The sequence below is a fragment of the Hakea prostrata genome, chromosome 10 (genome assembly GCF_041222555.1).
Source record: "Hakea prostrata isolate BN-2017 chromosome 10, UWA_Hpros_2, whole genome shotgun sequence".
Classification (NCBI taxonomy): Eukaryota; Viridiplantae; Streptophyta; class Magnoliopsida; order Proteales; family Proteaceae; genus Hakea; species Hakea prostrata.
Window position 1 is genome coordinate 41,657,776 of NC_142609.1, and position 16,999 is coordinate 41,674,774.

At 36.0% G+C, this 16,999-nt stretch overlaps 1 protein-coding gene across 2 annotated transcripts; it reads left to right on the forward strand.

Annotated features, from left to right (window-relative positions):
- Positions 1 to 8,755: 8,755 nt before the first annotated feature.
- LOC149003062 (phosphatidylinositol/phosphatidylcholine transfer protein SFH2-like) lies at positions 8,756 to 16,634 on the forward strand. Of its 2 annotated transcripts, XM_089136224.1 has the most exons (12): positions 8,758 to 9,090; positions 9,182 to 9,210; positions 10,454 to 10,537; positions 10,644 to 10,697; positions 11,601 to 11,678; positions 11,824 to 11,877; positions 12,632 to 12,691; positions 12,760 to 12,855; positions 14,772 to 14,873; positions 15,065 to 15,145; positions 15,375 to 15,709; positions 16,480 to 16,634. In XM_089136224.1, exons 1-12 carry the CDS (start codon positions 9,036 to 9,038, stop codon positions 16,508 to 16,510), a joined length of 1,059 nt encoding a protein of 352 aa, XP_088992350.1. In that variant the 5' UTR covers positions 8,758 to 9,035; the 3' UTR covers positions 16,511 to 16,634. The 2 variants fall into 2 exon arrangements, with proteins under 2 accessions (XP_088992351.1, XP_088992350.1); XM_089136225.1 differs by lacking the exon at positions 10,644 to 10,697 and having other exon boundaries at positions 8,756 to 9,090.
- The last annotated feature ends 365 nt before the right edge of the window (positions 16,635 to 16,999 follow it).

Consider the following 16,999-nt stretch of genomic DNA (forward strand, 5'->3'; position numbering starts at 1 on the left):
ACTTCAGATTCTGATTTTTATTTTTTGTCCAACCCAAAGTAAGAGGCCCAACAAAAGCCCAATCATGAGAATTCTCTTTTTCCTGGTTAGACTTGGTAGGTCTGATAAGACTGCCCAAGGGGAAAGGATCAAACATATCATCACACACCTGCCCTACTAAGCTCAGAGAATCTTTTCATTAAAAAATAATCACCATCAGGTGATTTGTTTAAGTGATTTGTTTAAGGAAGCTTAAGTATATTTTAATAGATAAATCTTTGTTTAACAATGATCTTCTTTAAGAACATGTTTAAAATACTTAATCGGTCTAAAATCTGTTGTTTAGGAGCATTGTTAAAATAAGAGCTGTTTGTCTTTTTGAATTGGAGTCTTATGAGTTGCATTAACCCATCTAATCTTCTCTTTCTAAGAAGTAGTTTACATAAACAAGAACTTTAAGAGTCTTCTCAAAAAGCAATTACTTATTTAATTTATCTCTTAATATATATATATAAATACTATTTAAGTGTATCAATCAAACAATTAAAAGTGAGTATTCAATTTGAGTTTAACTAAACCTCACCTTTGTGCTAGTTAAAATATTTTTTGGGTACATGAATAAGGTCAAGGACCCAATGAAAGGAAAAACTACTCAGGGAATTTTCTTGGAAGATCTCTTTCAACTCCAAAGAAATATCCGAAAAGAATATTAAAGACCCCATTAACATGAGAGGTACCCTTAGTATCTAATTGGTGGTAGCATTCATGTCTCAATCAAAACCTTCTTATTCGAATTTAGCGACATTTTGATTTTATCAATCAACCTGGTAAGCCTGTCAGTCAACACCCAGCTGGTGGAAAGGCATATAACTGTCTCTAGGAAATCTGTTTCTATACTTGTTAATTCAAACCCTTCTATGTGATCTGCGACATCTTGACCTTGAGTATAGTAATTTACTTTGAAAACTAAATGTCTATAGATACCTTTGGCAAAAGTACCTCTAAACCCACCTGCATCGTCTCGAAAGACCCCTCAGTCCAACGTAAGCGTTAAAATATTTACACTCTTACTCCATGTAATATGTGCACTCAGTTTTAATTAACATTTTATTAATAATAATATGAAAATTTTTCCAATAATATAGGGGGAAAAGGGGAGTTGATATTTGGTGCTTTTTATATTGAGAATATATAATGTTTTATTTATAATTTAAAAAAAAAAAATCGAACCAAATTGTGCTGCTATCAATATCCGGACCGGATCTGAGATTAATTTTCTAGTAAGGGGTAATTATGTCATTAAATTATTATCGTTATTTAATATAGTGGGTTGTGAGGGAACATATCAAATTTATAAGTGGGATCCACACACTCACCAAGATTGTAGTGGAGCCGTCACGGTCATGTGAGTCATGTGAGAGCAGTCTATTATTCTTTATTTTATTTGATTTTTTTATTTTTGTGAATTTGACAGATATTCAACTTTCAACAAATCTCACACACACGTGGCTGGCACGTGTGATTCTCTTCTCTTTCACTCTCACACCTACCCACCAACCAAAAACCAAACTTTCTTCATTATTTTTATTCTTAAAAAATAAATAATTCATTAACTGTTGAACAAAGTTTTTCACGCACGGTGCACGACTTTCATTAATTGTTGTTAAATTGACATAAATGTCAAATTAAAATGACATAAAAGCCCCTATACAATTCTCGAAATGTCTTTTTGGACAGTTGTGAATTGAAAAGACTATATCACCCTTGTGAAAAAGGTAATTCATTGAGGTTAAACGTGAAAAACCTTTTCCCTCGTACGTTTTACCTTTTTTCCAACTTTGGAAAATTCTCGCACAAAGCGCGTGTTCGTGACTGCTACGTAACGCGTAACGATGATAGACTTTGAAAAGTCAACAACAAAGTCATGCGGTGAGACTTGAGAGAGTGAAGTTGGCTGTGTTATATCATACAGAAAACCACGCGCTTTTGGACACTCTCTCATTCATGTGCTTTCACTTAAAGGACTCAAAAAATCCAGTTGCCACCTTTGATGATTAAGGAACTTTGTTAGGAAGAATTGAAGTTAGTGCTTGGAGATTAAAGTAATGAAAGTGGTCGTATAGGGAAAGACTAAAACTAAAAGTAAATTAAAGGGAAAAGAGTCCAAGAAGAAAAATAAATGAGAAAGATAAAAGCAAGAAAAGAAACTACCCAAATGTCAAGGAAAGGAGAAAGAAACCCTAGAAATGAGATGTTCATGCTAGTTTACGTGTACTTTGATTAATCCTCAAAAGAAGAAAAATAAATGAGAAAGATAAAAGTAAGAAAAGAAACTACCCAAATGTCAAGGAAAGGAGAAAGAAACCCTAGAAATGAGATGTTCATGCTAGTTTACGTGTACTTTGATTATCCTCAAAGTGAGCGTAAACCCTGGTTTCAAATAGTCTACTTATGAATTGTTGATCTTTACTAACTGAATCAAACCCTCGAGATGAGAGAAATAGTCATCTATGATATATTGGTGTTAAGAAGAAAGATTGACTAGAATCATTTATATTGAGTTTTTAAATGTACAAGAAAACAAAGAAACTTCATGTTTAGGATGTCTCTTTCACTAGTGGTTATTTTTCGGTAAAAGATAACGCTAGTGGCTTTCGAACTTTTTCATTTTATGAAGGGATCACTAGTTTTGTGGTCCTTTACCGACTTTGAGACGAATAACAATCCATACAACGCATTCAATATGAGTAAGATGGTGATTATGTGGCCCTTGTACATATTTACTTTTTATTCTTGAAAGCAACTTATATTTCCTATCATCTCTCATTTTCACTTGTTGCTTTGTCAATTAACTTAAGAGTATTGAGTTCATTTTGTGGACGTACCTCTACCACGATGGTAGTTGTAGGCAAGGAACCATATATCGGCGAATTTGCCGAAATTCGCCCATTTTGACGTAGAGCGAAATAAAAAAAGCAACGAAATTGATATTGCAACCTTTCGCCGGAAAATCGGCGATTTTACGGCAAAATCTCCCAAGTTTGCCGGAAATTGTATTTTTTAGTTAAAAAACCAATGGAAAATCTGTATTTCTATGAATTTCCCTACCCAAAATCACAATTTCTCCTTCCATGCCTCAAATAATCACTATCTTCCACAGAACTCTCATGGCCTCATCTTCTCCGGCTCCGGCTCCGGCAGCACCAGCCCATGATCAATTACACTGAAGGAGACCTGTTACTTTCACCATTGCTGAACTTTATAAGGGGAAGGGTCCCAAGAAGACTTGCGTGGATGACTCCAAAATTCTCTTATTCGGTTCCAACTTGCAACAGAGAGTGCGAGAGAGAGAGAGAAGCACATAGAGACAGACAGAGAAAGGAACAGCTCAACACATCTTCAAGATTTTCTATTCGAATGGAAAGGAAAAGGGAAATTTCTTAATTCATTTGAGTCTAGAACGGAACAGCAGGTTGTCATTTTTTCCAGCGAAATCCAACCGAAATTCTACACAATCTCGGCGAACTTTCGCCGAGATTTCAGGGTTTCGTTGGTTTCGCCAACCAGCGAAACCCCGACTCCGGCGAAATTCCGTTCCTTGGTTGTAGGCTTATAACCTTTCATATAGTGATAGTACAACTAACAAGCAAGGTTTAAAATATCGATATCAAATATCATATCGATCAAGTGATTTTAAGAGATGTATTGTCTCACATCGAATTTCATATCGTACAGGTCAATGTATTTTACTACAATCTAATAGAGAGACGTATCGATATGTATTATATTAGTTGTATCTGATATGAATATGTATCAATAAGTATCGTATCGTGGGATACTTAGAACCTTATTAAGGAGGTCTTAAGTTCAAACCTCTGTCTCTGCTCTCCCTCCCCTCTCGTTCTAATCCCTCAGGCAAAAATAACAAGTGAACTTGACATGTCCAGTATGATTGGGTCGAGTCATTTTTGGATAATATGACAGTCAATCTCAAGAGTTTATGCATTTTATGGAAAAACTAACCATATGAATTTTATTTCCTCAAAATATTTAACAAACAATGGTCCTTAAAAATGAATCTTCAAAATTAACCTCGGAAGGAAATAGAAGTTGTAGATGCTTTAAATCCTTTTGGGATTTGGAGAAGCTTTCTTAATTAACATTAATTATAGATGATGGGATTAGGGGATCTAATTATAATGGCCATGGGTCCGAAGTGCATGAAATGTCAACGATATATTCCATTTTTTTGGGTTAAGAAGCTGGAAAGGAATATAAATCCCTCAGTTGTCAACTTGATTCTATCAGATTATTATTCTACCAAACAAAGTAAATATATTAATGCATGCATGAATATACCATGTATCATGCTAGCACTGCATACCACTTCATCTCTTCTTTTCATTTGTTCCTTTTTCTTTTCCTTTATTTGTTTTGCTTTTTAATTCTTTCCATTGTAATGGGAAATGATACAATTTGCATCTAACGTTTCTTTGAATCTTCTGGATTTGGTAGAAGAATATTTTTACATGAAAAATATATACACGAAAAACCGGAATCAAACCAATATGGACCGTTACGAACCTGTTGATTTGCAATATAAGAGCAAATTGAACTGAATTGAACCCGAAACTGAATCAAAATTAAACCAAAAGATACCCTATGAATATGGTGCTGATAAGCTTTGAGGGATGGAAACGATACGATTCAGGTTTGTTGCGTGAGACATAAAAAAGTGGTATTATTTCATGCTTGGGGTAGTCATATTTTGAAAGTAAGAGATATACAAGTAGGTAGACAAAGCTTGGTGGATTACCCATCAAGAAAAGAAGACATGGATGGGTTGACATCATGGATTCAAAGTTTTTAGTTTGATGCTCAAGACGTGAAAATGGAATTTCAAGCATGGATTTAGGTATCGGTATTTTATTTATTATATTGATTGGTATGTATCGATATCGATATCGAATGACACTAATGTCGATATTTATCGATGGGATATCAATTGCATAACGTTTTGTGTTAGAATCCGTTCATGTCAATATCGATGATGATCTCATTTTGGCATTGATGCTATGTTTTTAAAAACTTTGATCTTCAAGAAGTAAATTAAGAACACTCTTGAAGCTCGAGTTGTTTTTTTGCTCATATGACTTTATCTGAACACGATGGATAACAGAGTGATAGAAGATGTCGATAAGAAGAGCGATAGCGAATGTCAGGTAGGGGAAGCATCAAAATTCTTCTTTCTCTCTCTCGGATGGATTTTCTTCTGGTATGTGTGGCTCTCAACCTACCTCCATTGATTAACGATAATGTATACAGAGAATATCAAAAAACATAAAAGATCGAAGAACTAATAAAATTTAAATATTTTGGGGGACCAAAATGTGAGGATGCTTGAGATTGAACTTGAGAGAATATAGTCTTGTTTCTAGATTCCTAGAGCTTAATCTCAAGCATCCTTGCAAACATTCAAATTAATTATGCATGCACATCTTATTCTTCTAAATCCTTCTCTGATTAAAGGTAACTTTGTTTGGTTGGTGGAAGCCTTACTCCACCTCCTCTTAGTCTGAAAAAAAACACACACACACACACAAAATTTAGGTAACGGCAATCTTATCACTTAGAACGAAAAAATGCCTTATGATACCCATGGAAATAATAGTTAGATCAATCTACTAAGGCTCGCCCTAGGAGAATACATACATGGGAGACCTAATGTAGCAAGAGAAATCGAATTTGGTATTTGCTGAAATGTCTTTATGAATAAACCCTAATTCAACATTTTAAAGCTCATTGATCGAGCATGGGTGAAGATATCTTTTGGATTCAAATTATGGAGATAAATAATCATAGTCATTCCTTAGCAAGCTAGATCATAGACGTTGAAGACGGACGTACAACCCCAAAGAAGAACCCAAACAAAATACACTCGTTACAATAAAGAATTTACCATGGTTCGACAAAATTGTGTACATCCACCCGAGAAATAAAAGATTCCACTATTTTCTGGGGGAAAAAACAACTTTTTACACCACTTTTCACCTTACAAAGTGTGATTCTTTGTTTGTCATCATGAGTTTTTTCACGAAGACAATGTTTATGGAAAGATCCAATACCCTAATCCCAGTGTTAAGTTAATTGATGTCTAATCTACAATCACCTTTGCCTTTATGTATCACTATACTTTATTGCATGATTCATATCCTCTTCTGGAGATGTCTTTTTCCAAACTGAGTAAGCTTAAGGAACCATCATCAACAATAGTATTGAATAGTTGCTCCACAACCTATAAGAGAGATGGTGCCATGGAGAACACCTTTGAGTCTTTTTGTCATGATTCTAGAGACTACTTTCACCTCCTTGATGGAGAACCTCTTTTAAGTACACCATTGGATTTGACATAAATTTAAAAGCACCATATTCTTTATAGTGGTATTATTATTAAAGTAATACTATTTTAAGTTAAACTTAGAAACTTTTCTCCTATGCCCAAGTCAGCCCATGCACCAACCTTCCTTTTTCTCCATGGTGCTAACTATTCAAGGTCAGTTTAGCTTAGTGTCTAATCGGTTTCTGGTTTCGATTTCATTTCTAGTTTTCAATCGATATCTAATATACTTTGATTTCACTTTAAGTTCAATTCGATTTAGTTCATTCTTGTTTAGTTTAAATTGATTTTTTCCATTTCAATTATGAGCTTTATGTCCCTCGATTGAGTTATTTAAGAAGCTTGATACAACTTTATTCTATGAGTTGAGTATTGATAAATTTGTATTTTTTAGATGACTAAACAATACCAAAAAAGACTACACCAACAATATAGAAAAGAACATTTTCATCTAGGAAGATAGAAAGGTGAGAACTAACATCTACCCTCCTTTGTCAGTTCAAACCTTAAAGAATAATTTTTTTTAATTATTTTGAGTATTACATACTTATTTATTAATTAAAATCCTTTTATGTATACTTTTGAAATAAAAATTATTTTCAGAGGATTGTAGAAGGTCCTAGTCATATAAAACTTGGCAGATACGATGTCGACAAGATGAAAGAGATTTGGTGCCAACTGCCAGCTAAATGGCTGCCATGCATTTCAAAGTCTTATTCACCTTTTTTTTTTCTTTGTTTTTTTTCAAAGTAGGAAGAACTCCTTGTCTTGCAAGTCAATGCCTAGAGTACTCATTCCCTCTTCTACTCTTTGAATCTTGCAGCTTTACCTCTATTTCTCGGAGGATCAATACTATTATTTGATCTCTTAATACGAAAAGCCAGGTTGGTTCAGAGTACTAATTTTTAAATCACTTTCGCTTTCTCGTTACAATCTCTTTGTAATATTGTTTCTATGACTTCGTCGCTTCAATAAATTTGCTTCTACCCCAAAAGAAAAAGATTCTTTAGAGAAATGAGGTATCAGCGTAATGTGATTTAGTTTTAACCGCTTCTTCACCATCTTGCCGTGGTTTAGCTACAACTAAGGAAGTTTTGACTATCTCCTTGGGTTTGACTTGAGTAGTTCAAGCATGTTTGGTGCAAATTGTCGTGTAATCTAATTATTCTTAGGTGGTGAACTTGATCACCAACTAATTTGAATTAGGGATTGTACTCTGCTAGAACCAATTCTTCCGAATACCCTGTGCAATTGAGCTCTTTTCCCGTCTGGGCTGGTGTCTCCTTGGTTCATATATATAAATCAAGTCCCAAAAGACTTTTATCTATAAAACTATTATTTATCAACAAAATAGACGTTACGGCTAGTTTTCTAACTGGGATGGCCATCCCTTCAATAAAGAAGGAAGTTTGGCCACTGGCAACCATTTTACTACTTAGTTTTGTAATTAGAAATCTTGACTTTTCCAAGTAGGAAAATGTCTACACTTTAATTATATCCTTCCATTACACATTTAGAAAAGAGACCTACCTCTCGTCCTACTTGTCAATATGCAGAGGGGTATCGAAAGTATTAGAGGAGCACAATCCCTACCTCCATGGGTAGAGATGCTGAATCGACTTGATTCATTGGTCCTTCGCAATTAAATATTAATTTATCAAATCAAAACAATTAAAAAATTAAAGACAAAGAAATTAAATAAATCTTTAAAATAGATTTTTTCTGTCTTTTGGTATTTTAAAATTAGATACACTTTTATCAACCCATAAGTGTGGGTACTATTTACCAAAAAAAAAAAAGTGTAGGTACTATTTTTCCAGTTCCATTCGCTGAATATTCACAGATACCCAACTAACGGCATAGCATCGTGGACAAAGGTTTAATGCGGTTAAGTCGTTGCCATTTGGCACGAATAAGCGACAGTGGAGCCCACTAAGTATCCCTTCCCACCTTAAGATATATTATAAACAGAAAAGAGCAAAAAAAGTGTAAGATCCGCCAGTGAAAAACTTCTTCGGTGGGACCATTTAGTGGTAACAGGGGCTTATCGTGATTCTAAACAAACTTAAAATACACAGAATCAAAACTTGATAAACGTAAAGTCATGGAATCGACGCTGCTCATGGAAGATACATCATGCATGGCCAGAATATTTACAAGCAATAGTGTAGTGGTCCCCACTGTCTAACATTTCCTCATGGGCCCACCTTGGATCAGCGCGTGACATTTGCGCGCGTCAAAGTAAAACCTTCTCCGATAAAAGGTTTACTCGCACCAAACATGTAAGATCCTAACCGTTCAATCATATGTACGGACAAAGATGGTACATTTTTTCTTTTCTTTCTAATTTCTGATTTTCGGTAATGTCTATTTTCTTAGATAAAAGGACGAGAGGCTGTAACTTCAATTTCAGAGAGGAAAGCTCTAAAAGCTCTTCTCTCTTTGCCTCTCTCTCCACCACCACCACCACCACCATCACCGACGAAACGCCACCGTCACTTCAATCTCCGCCACCGCATCTCTGCATTCTTCTTCTACCTCTGCTTTCGCTTCTACTTTTCTTTGTTCAGTAAGTTGCTTTCAAGTGAGAAAGCAGAGCGTGTTGCTGCAGAGTATAAATTATAGTTTAGAAGTTGTCAATAGAGAAAGAAAGGGGAAAATGGGAGTCGTTTCTCAAGATGCAGTCAAGCAGTTCCAAGCTTTAATCGACCAAGGTGAGTTCACTTGATCTCTTTCTTGTTCATACTGATCTGGTTCTTTCTGTTTCTCATTTTCTCCATTTTTCCTTATTTGTGATCTTTGCAGTCGACGAGCCATTGAAGAAGACATTTCAGGTTAGTGTCCGAGTGTTAACCTTCTTTTGAACTTTAAACTTTGAATTTCAGGGATTGCACTTTGATCTTTTGGGTGTTCTACACTAGATTTGATCTCAGATTTTCTGCTTGCGTTGTACAGATGTAGGAACTATATGTGCTTTATTTCTTCTTTCAATTTAAAAAAAAAAAAAAGAGGAGAAATTTAAGCGCTTTTTTTTTTTTTTTTCCCTTCTTCTTTCGCTAGACTATTATTCCGCTTGAAGTGCTGCTGTGAATGTAGTTGGTTGAGGTTATACTCTGTTTCTTCTGTCACTGGAGATCTATGTAATTGGTCTTGCCACTCATGTTATGGTACCTCTTCTGTCAATTTACCTCATTCATGGAGACTGAGTTGGAGGATCTAACTTGTTTCGGTTTCTTGTAAAAATTTGATCTTCTCTGTAACTATAGATGATGCTGGGGTTTCTGCTGCAACTAGCTTAAGTATGCTAATGGTTTGGCAATATGTGGTAGCCTCAGTGCCTTATGATCGAGCTTCATCCAGAATTTGCTACCACTTTTTTGTCATTTTTTGTCTTTCTTTTGTGGATAAATTTGTCGACCACCCTGATAGAACTGCACAGAAATATTTTGGTTCTATATTCATGTTGTTTTGCACCAAGTAACCTCAAGCTTAAGTAGAGTAGCCTTGTAGCCGGGGGGGGGGGTCTACAAGAAGGGGGGGGAGAGAAAAAGAAGAAGGCCAGCCTGTTTCTAAGTGGCTAGAAGAAGCAGGGAAAAGTCAGGATCAGGGGGTGAATGATGAAAGTGGGACATTTTTTTTGTCATTGAATGACAGACTATATGGTCAGCATCCTTGGTGTAAAAATCATACAAACTGATGAACGAAGTGTTCTCCAGCACACACACACACACACAAAAAAAAAAAAGAAGAGGGAGTAAATACATAGTAATAACAAATATTGTTATTTTATTTTTATTATAACAAAAAAAAATCAGTTTGTGGGCAGAAACTGCATTCAATCAGAAGATGGTTCAGACCTCATATTGTTTGAAGGAAGTAGTTACACTGATTGTTGTCATCTAAGTTGTCTTTCTTCCTGGGTTTGATGCTCTTTTCCATGATTCCACCCTTCTTCTGAAAACCCTTGGTTTGTATGTTTTGCGATACCTGTTGGATTTTTAATGAGTGGGATAGTCTTTCTTATTCATCGTTTATAGAATTGATTTCCATCTTAATATTTGTTTCTTGATTGCTCAGAATATTCATCAAGGGTATCCAAGTCAATCTTTGGTGAGGTTTCTCAAGGCAAGGGAGTGGAATGTCTCCAAGGCACATAAAATGGTGAGATTCAGTTATTTCCATATCTGTTTTGTTGCCAGAGCTAAAAAGTGTATCCATTCTTTCTTCTTTCTTTAAGCATATTGAAAATGCTCCTACTGTGTTTCAGTTGGTGGATTGTTTGAACTGGAGAATACAAAATGAGATAGACAATATATTGGCGGTGAGTCTATATTGTGCGTTATTAAATAAATCAAATTTACATCTTAGGAAGCAAGCTATCCTATTCAAAGGCTTTCCCCCTTTTATATGTGTGTTTGTGTGAGTGCTGCTTTTGTTGTCAACTGATATCTTTGTTTTATTTGGCCCTTTGGTTTTTGATTGAATGGAGATGGTTAAATTATTGCATGTCATGACTAACCAACATAATTGTCTGCCTGGACTGATGTGGATAGCGGGTGTGAGCGTGACAATTTTGCATAACCATAGATATTGATAAAAGTTAACTAGATGATTATCTGGTGTTGCATTTTAGGCAGTGATACTTCATCTTCATTAAAGATTTATAATCAAACCATTAGCAAATCCTTGGAAACGGAAGATAGACTGGCATATGTTCTTGCTATTGGAAAATATGATGATATCCAAGTTTGAGTAATCAAAGTCGATACTTAGATCATCATATAATTTCGATGAATCAGCCATGTGGTGGAAAAAACCTGAAAACTGATACTGATTGCCAGAGCTTGAGGTTGACTATGGCTAGTTTCATTCCGTGTCAGCTAATCCAATCTTCTTCTTCATCTTCTTCCTTTCTTCTTCTCTAAAATTATTTGTAACACATGGGCAGTTCTGCCTCGGTTTGGAAAACCAGGCTATAGAGCTTGAAATTATCATATTTGGCTCAATCTTCAAATTAGGGTTGAACTTGGCTTGAACCAGCAAAGACTGTGTCCTCCATCTGTAAATACGTTTGTGAAAAATTTATGCAAGATAACAATAGTTATCATGCAGTATTGTCATTGTCATTCAGAGTAGATTATTAATCTTGTTGTGTGGAAATTTAGAGATGTAATAAATCAGTGTATCTCTGTGCCACTAATTTTGCTATTCTTTCCTTACACAGAAACCCATACTTCCTGTGGACCTGTATAGGGGTGTGCGTGACTCACAGCTTATAGGAATGTCAGGTTATACGAAAGAGGTATGCAGTTTTATTGAATTCTGCGTGACATCTTGCTGACTCTAATATGTTGATTTGTAGTGCTCAGACAGCTTGTTGATCAGTTCAACTATTTTACAGAATGTGCTTTGTGATAAAACAAAATTCCTTCTTTTTTTTTGGACAGGGCCTCCCTGTGTTGGCTGTTGGTGTTGGGCTGAGCACATTTGACAAAGCATCTGTAAGTCGTACTGTATACTCTTGTTTCTTATCTGTGGCTTAATATTCTGAATCCTATTTTTGTTGCTGGACCAAATCATGACTTCGATGTTCAATGTCTGGGGGAAAAAAATACTCATTTTGAATTTATTAATTAGTAACTTGGAAAAAACGTCATTCTGTTTGTTTACATTCTACGTGTAACAATTTTGGTCTACCACTTCCACCTGGATCTTTGAGGCCACCCCTGAAAGAGTTGTTTCATATGCCACAATTTTTTTGTTTGTTTGTTAGAAGCATATACTAAATGTTACTCAAATGAATATACCCTGGTGAACTTTATGTAAAAATAAACGAGCCTGTTAAAATAACGGTTGTTGCTTTTATTGTACTGTAAATAATTGAGAGTCCGAGACAAAAGGAAACAGAAAAATAAGTGATCAACTTTTCACGTAGCAATAATACGCGATTCCAGTGGCTGTGACAAAAACATGGGTTGGGGTTGAAGATGAAACCCCCGAAAATCTTGACATTTGGATGTATCTGTGCACCTATATTTTTCTGCCGAGTTTGCCAATGCATATAAGTATGTTTTCCTCCTGGATGCAATCCCTCTCTAACTTTCCAGCAGTGTCAAATAATTTGTATGTTATATACTTGTATATGGGCTGCAAACTGTGATTTCTTTCTCTAGGGTATTGTCTTACCCTTTGTTCTATATGAATGTATCCATTAACTTCAATATGTGAAATTTACTGTACCTCTCTTTTCTATAGGTTAATTACTATGTTCAGTCACACATTCAAATTAATGAATATCGGGACCGTGTACTATTGGTGAGTGTAATATCCACACACTGCTTAGTTTCTCTGGTTCATTTATTGACTTATAATTTTTGTTATAGCCTTCGGCAACAAAGAAATATGGACGGCATATCAGCACCTGCATGAAGGTTTTGGATATGACTGGGCTAAAGCTTTCGGCACTGAACCAAATTAAGGTATTTTTGTGCTTTGTTGGCTTGTAATTTTATTTTTGAGTGGGAAACATCCATGTCCCTTGGGGAAAGGGAAGGGGGGAAAGCACCAGCACCTACTTCACATTATTTCCTTGTTCAAGTAGACTGAAGAGTGAGGAGAGAGGAGGAAAAGCATCTTGGGGCCTACCTCCTTAGTAGGTCCCTTACTATCTACTGCTTCTTTACAAGGGTATATCTATCCAACCCATTGACGTGCCTGAACTCATACTTCCTTTTCTTTGGGTTTGGCTTGGCATGTGTTAACTTGGTAACGTTTTAGTTAGGATTTGATGGGCCATTTTCCTAGCAAAATTGTGTAGTCTACCTGTAGCTAACCAACTGACCATTTAGAAAACCGGTTGAGCAATCCTTGTGGATTGAATATTCTTAAGAGACTGTGTTTTGTTGGAGAAAAACCATGGGATAGTTAAATGTATGGGATCCATGTGAAGTGGGTCGAGGGGACAGAAAATTAAAGGAAAATAAGGGAAAAGTAGAATATGTGAGCTTGACAACTAAAAAGTAAGCTTGTTTTCTCTTTTCCACAAAATCCCACCTGAAATGGTGGGACCTTCTTAAGCCATGGGAGAAAAAGTAGCTGCAACCTTAGCAGACAAACTCCTTAATTTTAGAAGCTTGTCTGTTTTTTCTCCGACCCCACTCAACCAAACAAACTAATCATTTGGGATTTGATGAGAAATAGTACACTTTTCACCCCCATTTTATTCGATCAAACGAATTGATCTTAATGATTTTCAATCCCAAACCAACATTCAGTCAGGTTCGCATATGTCCTTTTAATAATTCCTAAAATGAGATTTATCATGGAATCTTATTGGTCAGTTGAGTAATCACATAACTGTTGCATTCACCCCCCCCCCCCCCCCAACCCCCCAAAAAAAAGCAATGTAGTAGTGTGTGTGGATTTTATGGAGGTTTAGTGCACATTTTGAGGAAAATGTGAGATCAAGGAACAAATATCTTGCAAGGTTAAATGGGAACTGTTTTCTGTTCTAGTGGGGGAACTTGGTACTTCTACTAGGACTGTCATTTTCCTTTCCCCGTAAGGCCCAAGTTGTAAAAGAAACGTTAGCACCGTTTGCAACAAGAATTGAGCAATGACTAATACTCTTTGGTGATCCCTTTGTGAGCCTTAGCCTGGTTGAATTATGCCCATTTATATGTTAGCTTTAAATTGTTGGAAAGGTCTTTTTTAAGTTGCTGAGATTGGTCTTACATTGACATACAGTTTGAGTTGCAATGTTCTACCTGTTAGACTCAGATATGGTTTTCTGGTGCCAACATAAAAAAAAATCATTTAAAGCTTGCACCTCTAGTGAAGGGGTTCTAGAACAGAGTGAGTTCGGTCTCAAATTGTATTTCAATAGGAAGGGTTAATTTTCTGTTGTTAGACTTAAGTGAGGTGGGATACATGATTGTCCCTCTCAATCCAACTAAAGCTTCTCTTAGAACAAGACATTTTAGCCGTGAAGCTGTGACTGGAGAAGCACAGTCTCACCAGTCAGGTACACCTTTTTCATACCGGACAATGAATGACTGCTCGTTGAAGTTACCTAATAGTTCATGAGGACATGTTAGAGGTAAGTCACTGTTTTCCTGGATAAATGACCATTATTGCTCTGAATCTTGTCTACGAGCAGTTAACTCCAAAGATCCAGAGAATTGATGTTGGCTCATTCGATTTCCACCAACAACTATGTTCTCCACTTGGTTTTCACTTTTTCTATGATTCTTTAATATCAAAAACACTTTTAATATGGAGACTTTTGAACTGTGACATAATTATACTATTCTTTTGTTCATGAATGTTTCTTCCTAAACTAATTTGCTTGTTTGCTTCATTATTTGATGTTGTTGCAAATCATCTGCCAATGCAGCTATTGACCATCATATCTACTATTGACGATCTAAACTATCCTGAGAAGACAAATACATATTACATTGTGAATGCTCCTTACATATTTTCAGCTTGTTGGAAGGTTAGTCTTTTTCTGGTCCTTACAGATTTGAAGCCTTAATGTTTCCTTGGTTAGAATTTACTCAGTTTGCATAGTCATTTTCATCCATCAGTTTTCATTTAGTTTATGCAAGAGTAAGATCTTTCTGGTTTTCTCCTTGACGCAATATGTAGCCAGCTGGTATATTCAACCATTTGCATTCTCTTGGATAGGTAGTAAAGCCACTTTTGCAAGAGAGAACGAGGAGGAAAATTCAGGTGCTGCAAGGTTGCGGAAGAGATGAGTTGCTGAAGGTATGCTCTTTGGTTGAACTTCTGAATATATGACTAGTTTATATTAGCCCTCACTTCAGAATACGCTTATGGTAATCACTGCACGGATGATTTATTTTTGGAAAGTTGGTCTTTGTGCTTTTGGTTGAATGTAGATAGTTCATATTATTTAGTTATTCACCAGATTTGCTACTGCTTCATATTTCATTGGCAGTGCTTTAATTTCTGTGAGCTTTCACCTTGTATGTAGATAATGGACTCTGCATCCCTTCCACATTTCTGCATCAAAGAAGGTTCTGGATCGTCCCGGCATTCACCAAGTAGAAACCCTGACTGCTTCAAATTGGACCATCCTTTTCATCAGGAGCTCTATAACTACATCAAGCAGCAAGCCTTAAGCCTTGAGCCCGTTGCACCCATCAAACAATGTTCTTTCCATGTAGATGTGCCTGATACAGACCCAAAAGGCACAACAATTGCTTTGACCCTAGAATCTGAACTCAGCAAGCTTGGGGATCAGAATGGCCTCTCTCATTCAATGGAAGAACTGAAAATCAATGGTGAAACTGAAAGAAGGAAGAAATGGTCAGTAATTTAACAGTATTTTAATTCTTGGAAATCAGAAGCTCTTAACATGAGGGTCGCCAGTGGTTTCACAGCTCCTGCCTGTCGATGCATTAGATGTAATGATAATTGCTTGCATCAACTGAAATGCAGGTCTTTGTAGGAAAGCTAATTGATTTATGTAAGTTGACATGTAACTCAGTATGGCGGGCTGGTCTGGTCTGGAAGTGTCCTAAAATATGAAATGGAAGTGAAAGGAGCAGTATAAATCTCATTCAGTAAATAAGCTGCACTGGAACCTCTTAGCTTGGGGTTTTGCCATTTTAGCAGTTGGAAGAAAACATTTAGAATGCACAAGATCGTACACTGGGGCAAATAATTTGAAGGGGGATAAAAAAAAAAACAATCTGCCTTACATGTTGATTGTATCCTCTTCAAGTAATCTAAGCTTTTAGGTGGGATGGCATCAACTATGCTCAAAGAGCAAGGAGACCTAATGTGAAATTTTATGTATACCTACTTGCAGTTGTAAGCTTTGTGTGGTTCAATGATAAAGTTTTATTCTGCTTTCATGCATGTCTTTCCATGAAACATGTCGTGGATGGGGCTAGAAAAGAAAAGCTAAATAAAGGAAAGTGAAATTTATGTCTAATTTTAAAGTAGCAGAGTTTCATGAGAAATGTTGTGATATTTGTTCATATGGTGTAAGCATCTGCAATGGAAGCTAGTAAGAAAGATGATCTAACATTGACAGAAAAACAAAATCTTTATTAGTTTTCAAATGACTACAGGTGGAGAAGACCGACTTGCCAACGGGAATGATTTGAAGAGTGGTAATACGGATGTTGAAGAGCATATGCAAGAGAGTACAAGAGGAAAAATAAGGGATGATTATGTCAGAATTGATCCTGGAACGTTCCTGCAATATCTACCGCAGCATAATCTGAATCGTTTGAATTGTTTTTTTCTTAACTGAGGTTCACTCAGGTCAGTTTATGCGCACCTTGATTATGTAAGGCAAATTTCTCCATTTACCATAACATTGGTGATCTATGGAGAACATTGTTATCAAAGAATGATCAGGTTTATTTTGATGAAATTAAATGAGAGGGATCAAAATGCTATGCACACTAAAAAGACTTGATCTTGATGCGACCACACAAATAGAATTGTTTGGAAGACATAATGTAAACCCTCTGTAAGGAAATGTACTTAAAGGTGTGATTAATTATTTTTCTTTTATTGTTAGTGTTGTTTAGAAACTTACACCAAAGAGGCTTGAAACGCAATCTCTTCCCAATTATGTGGTTT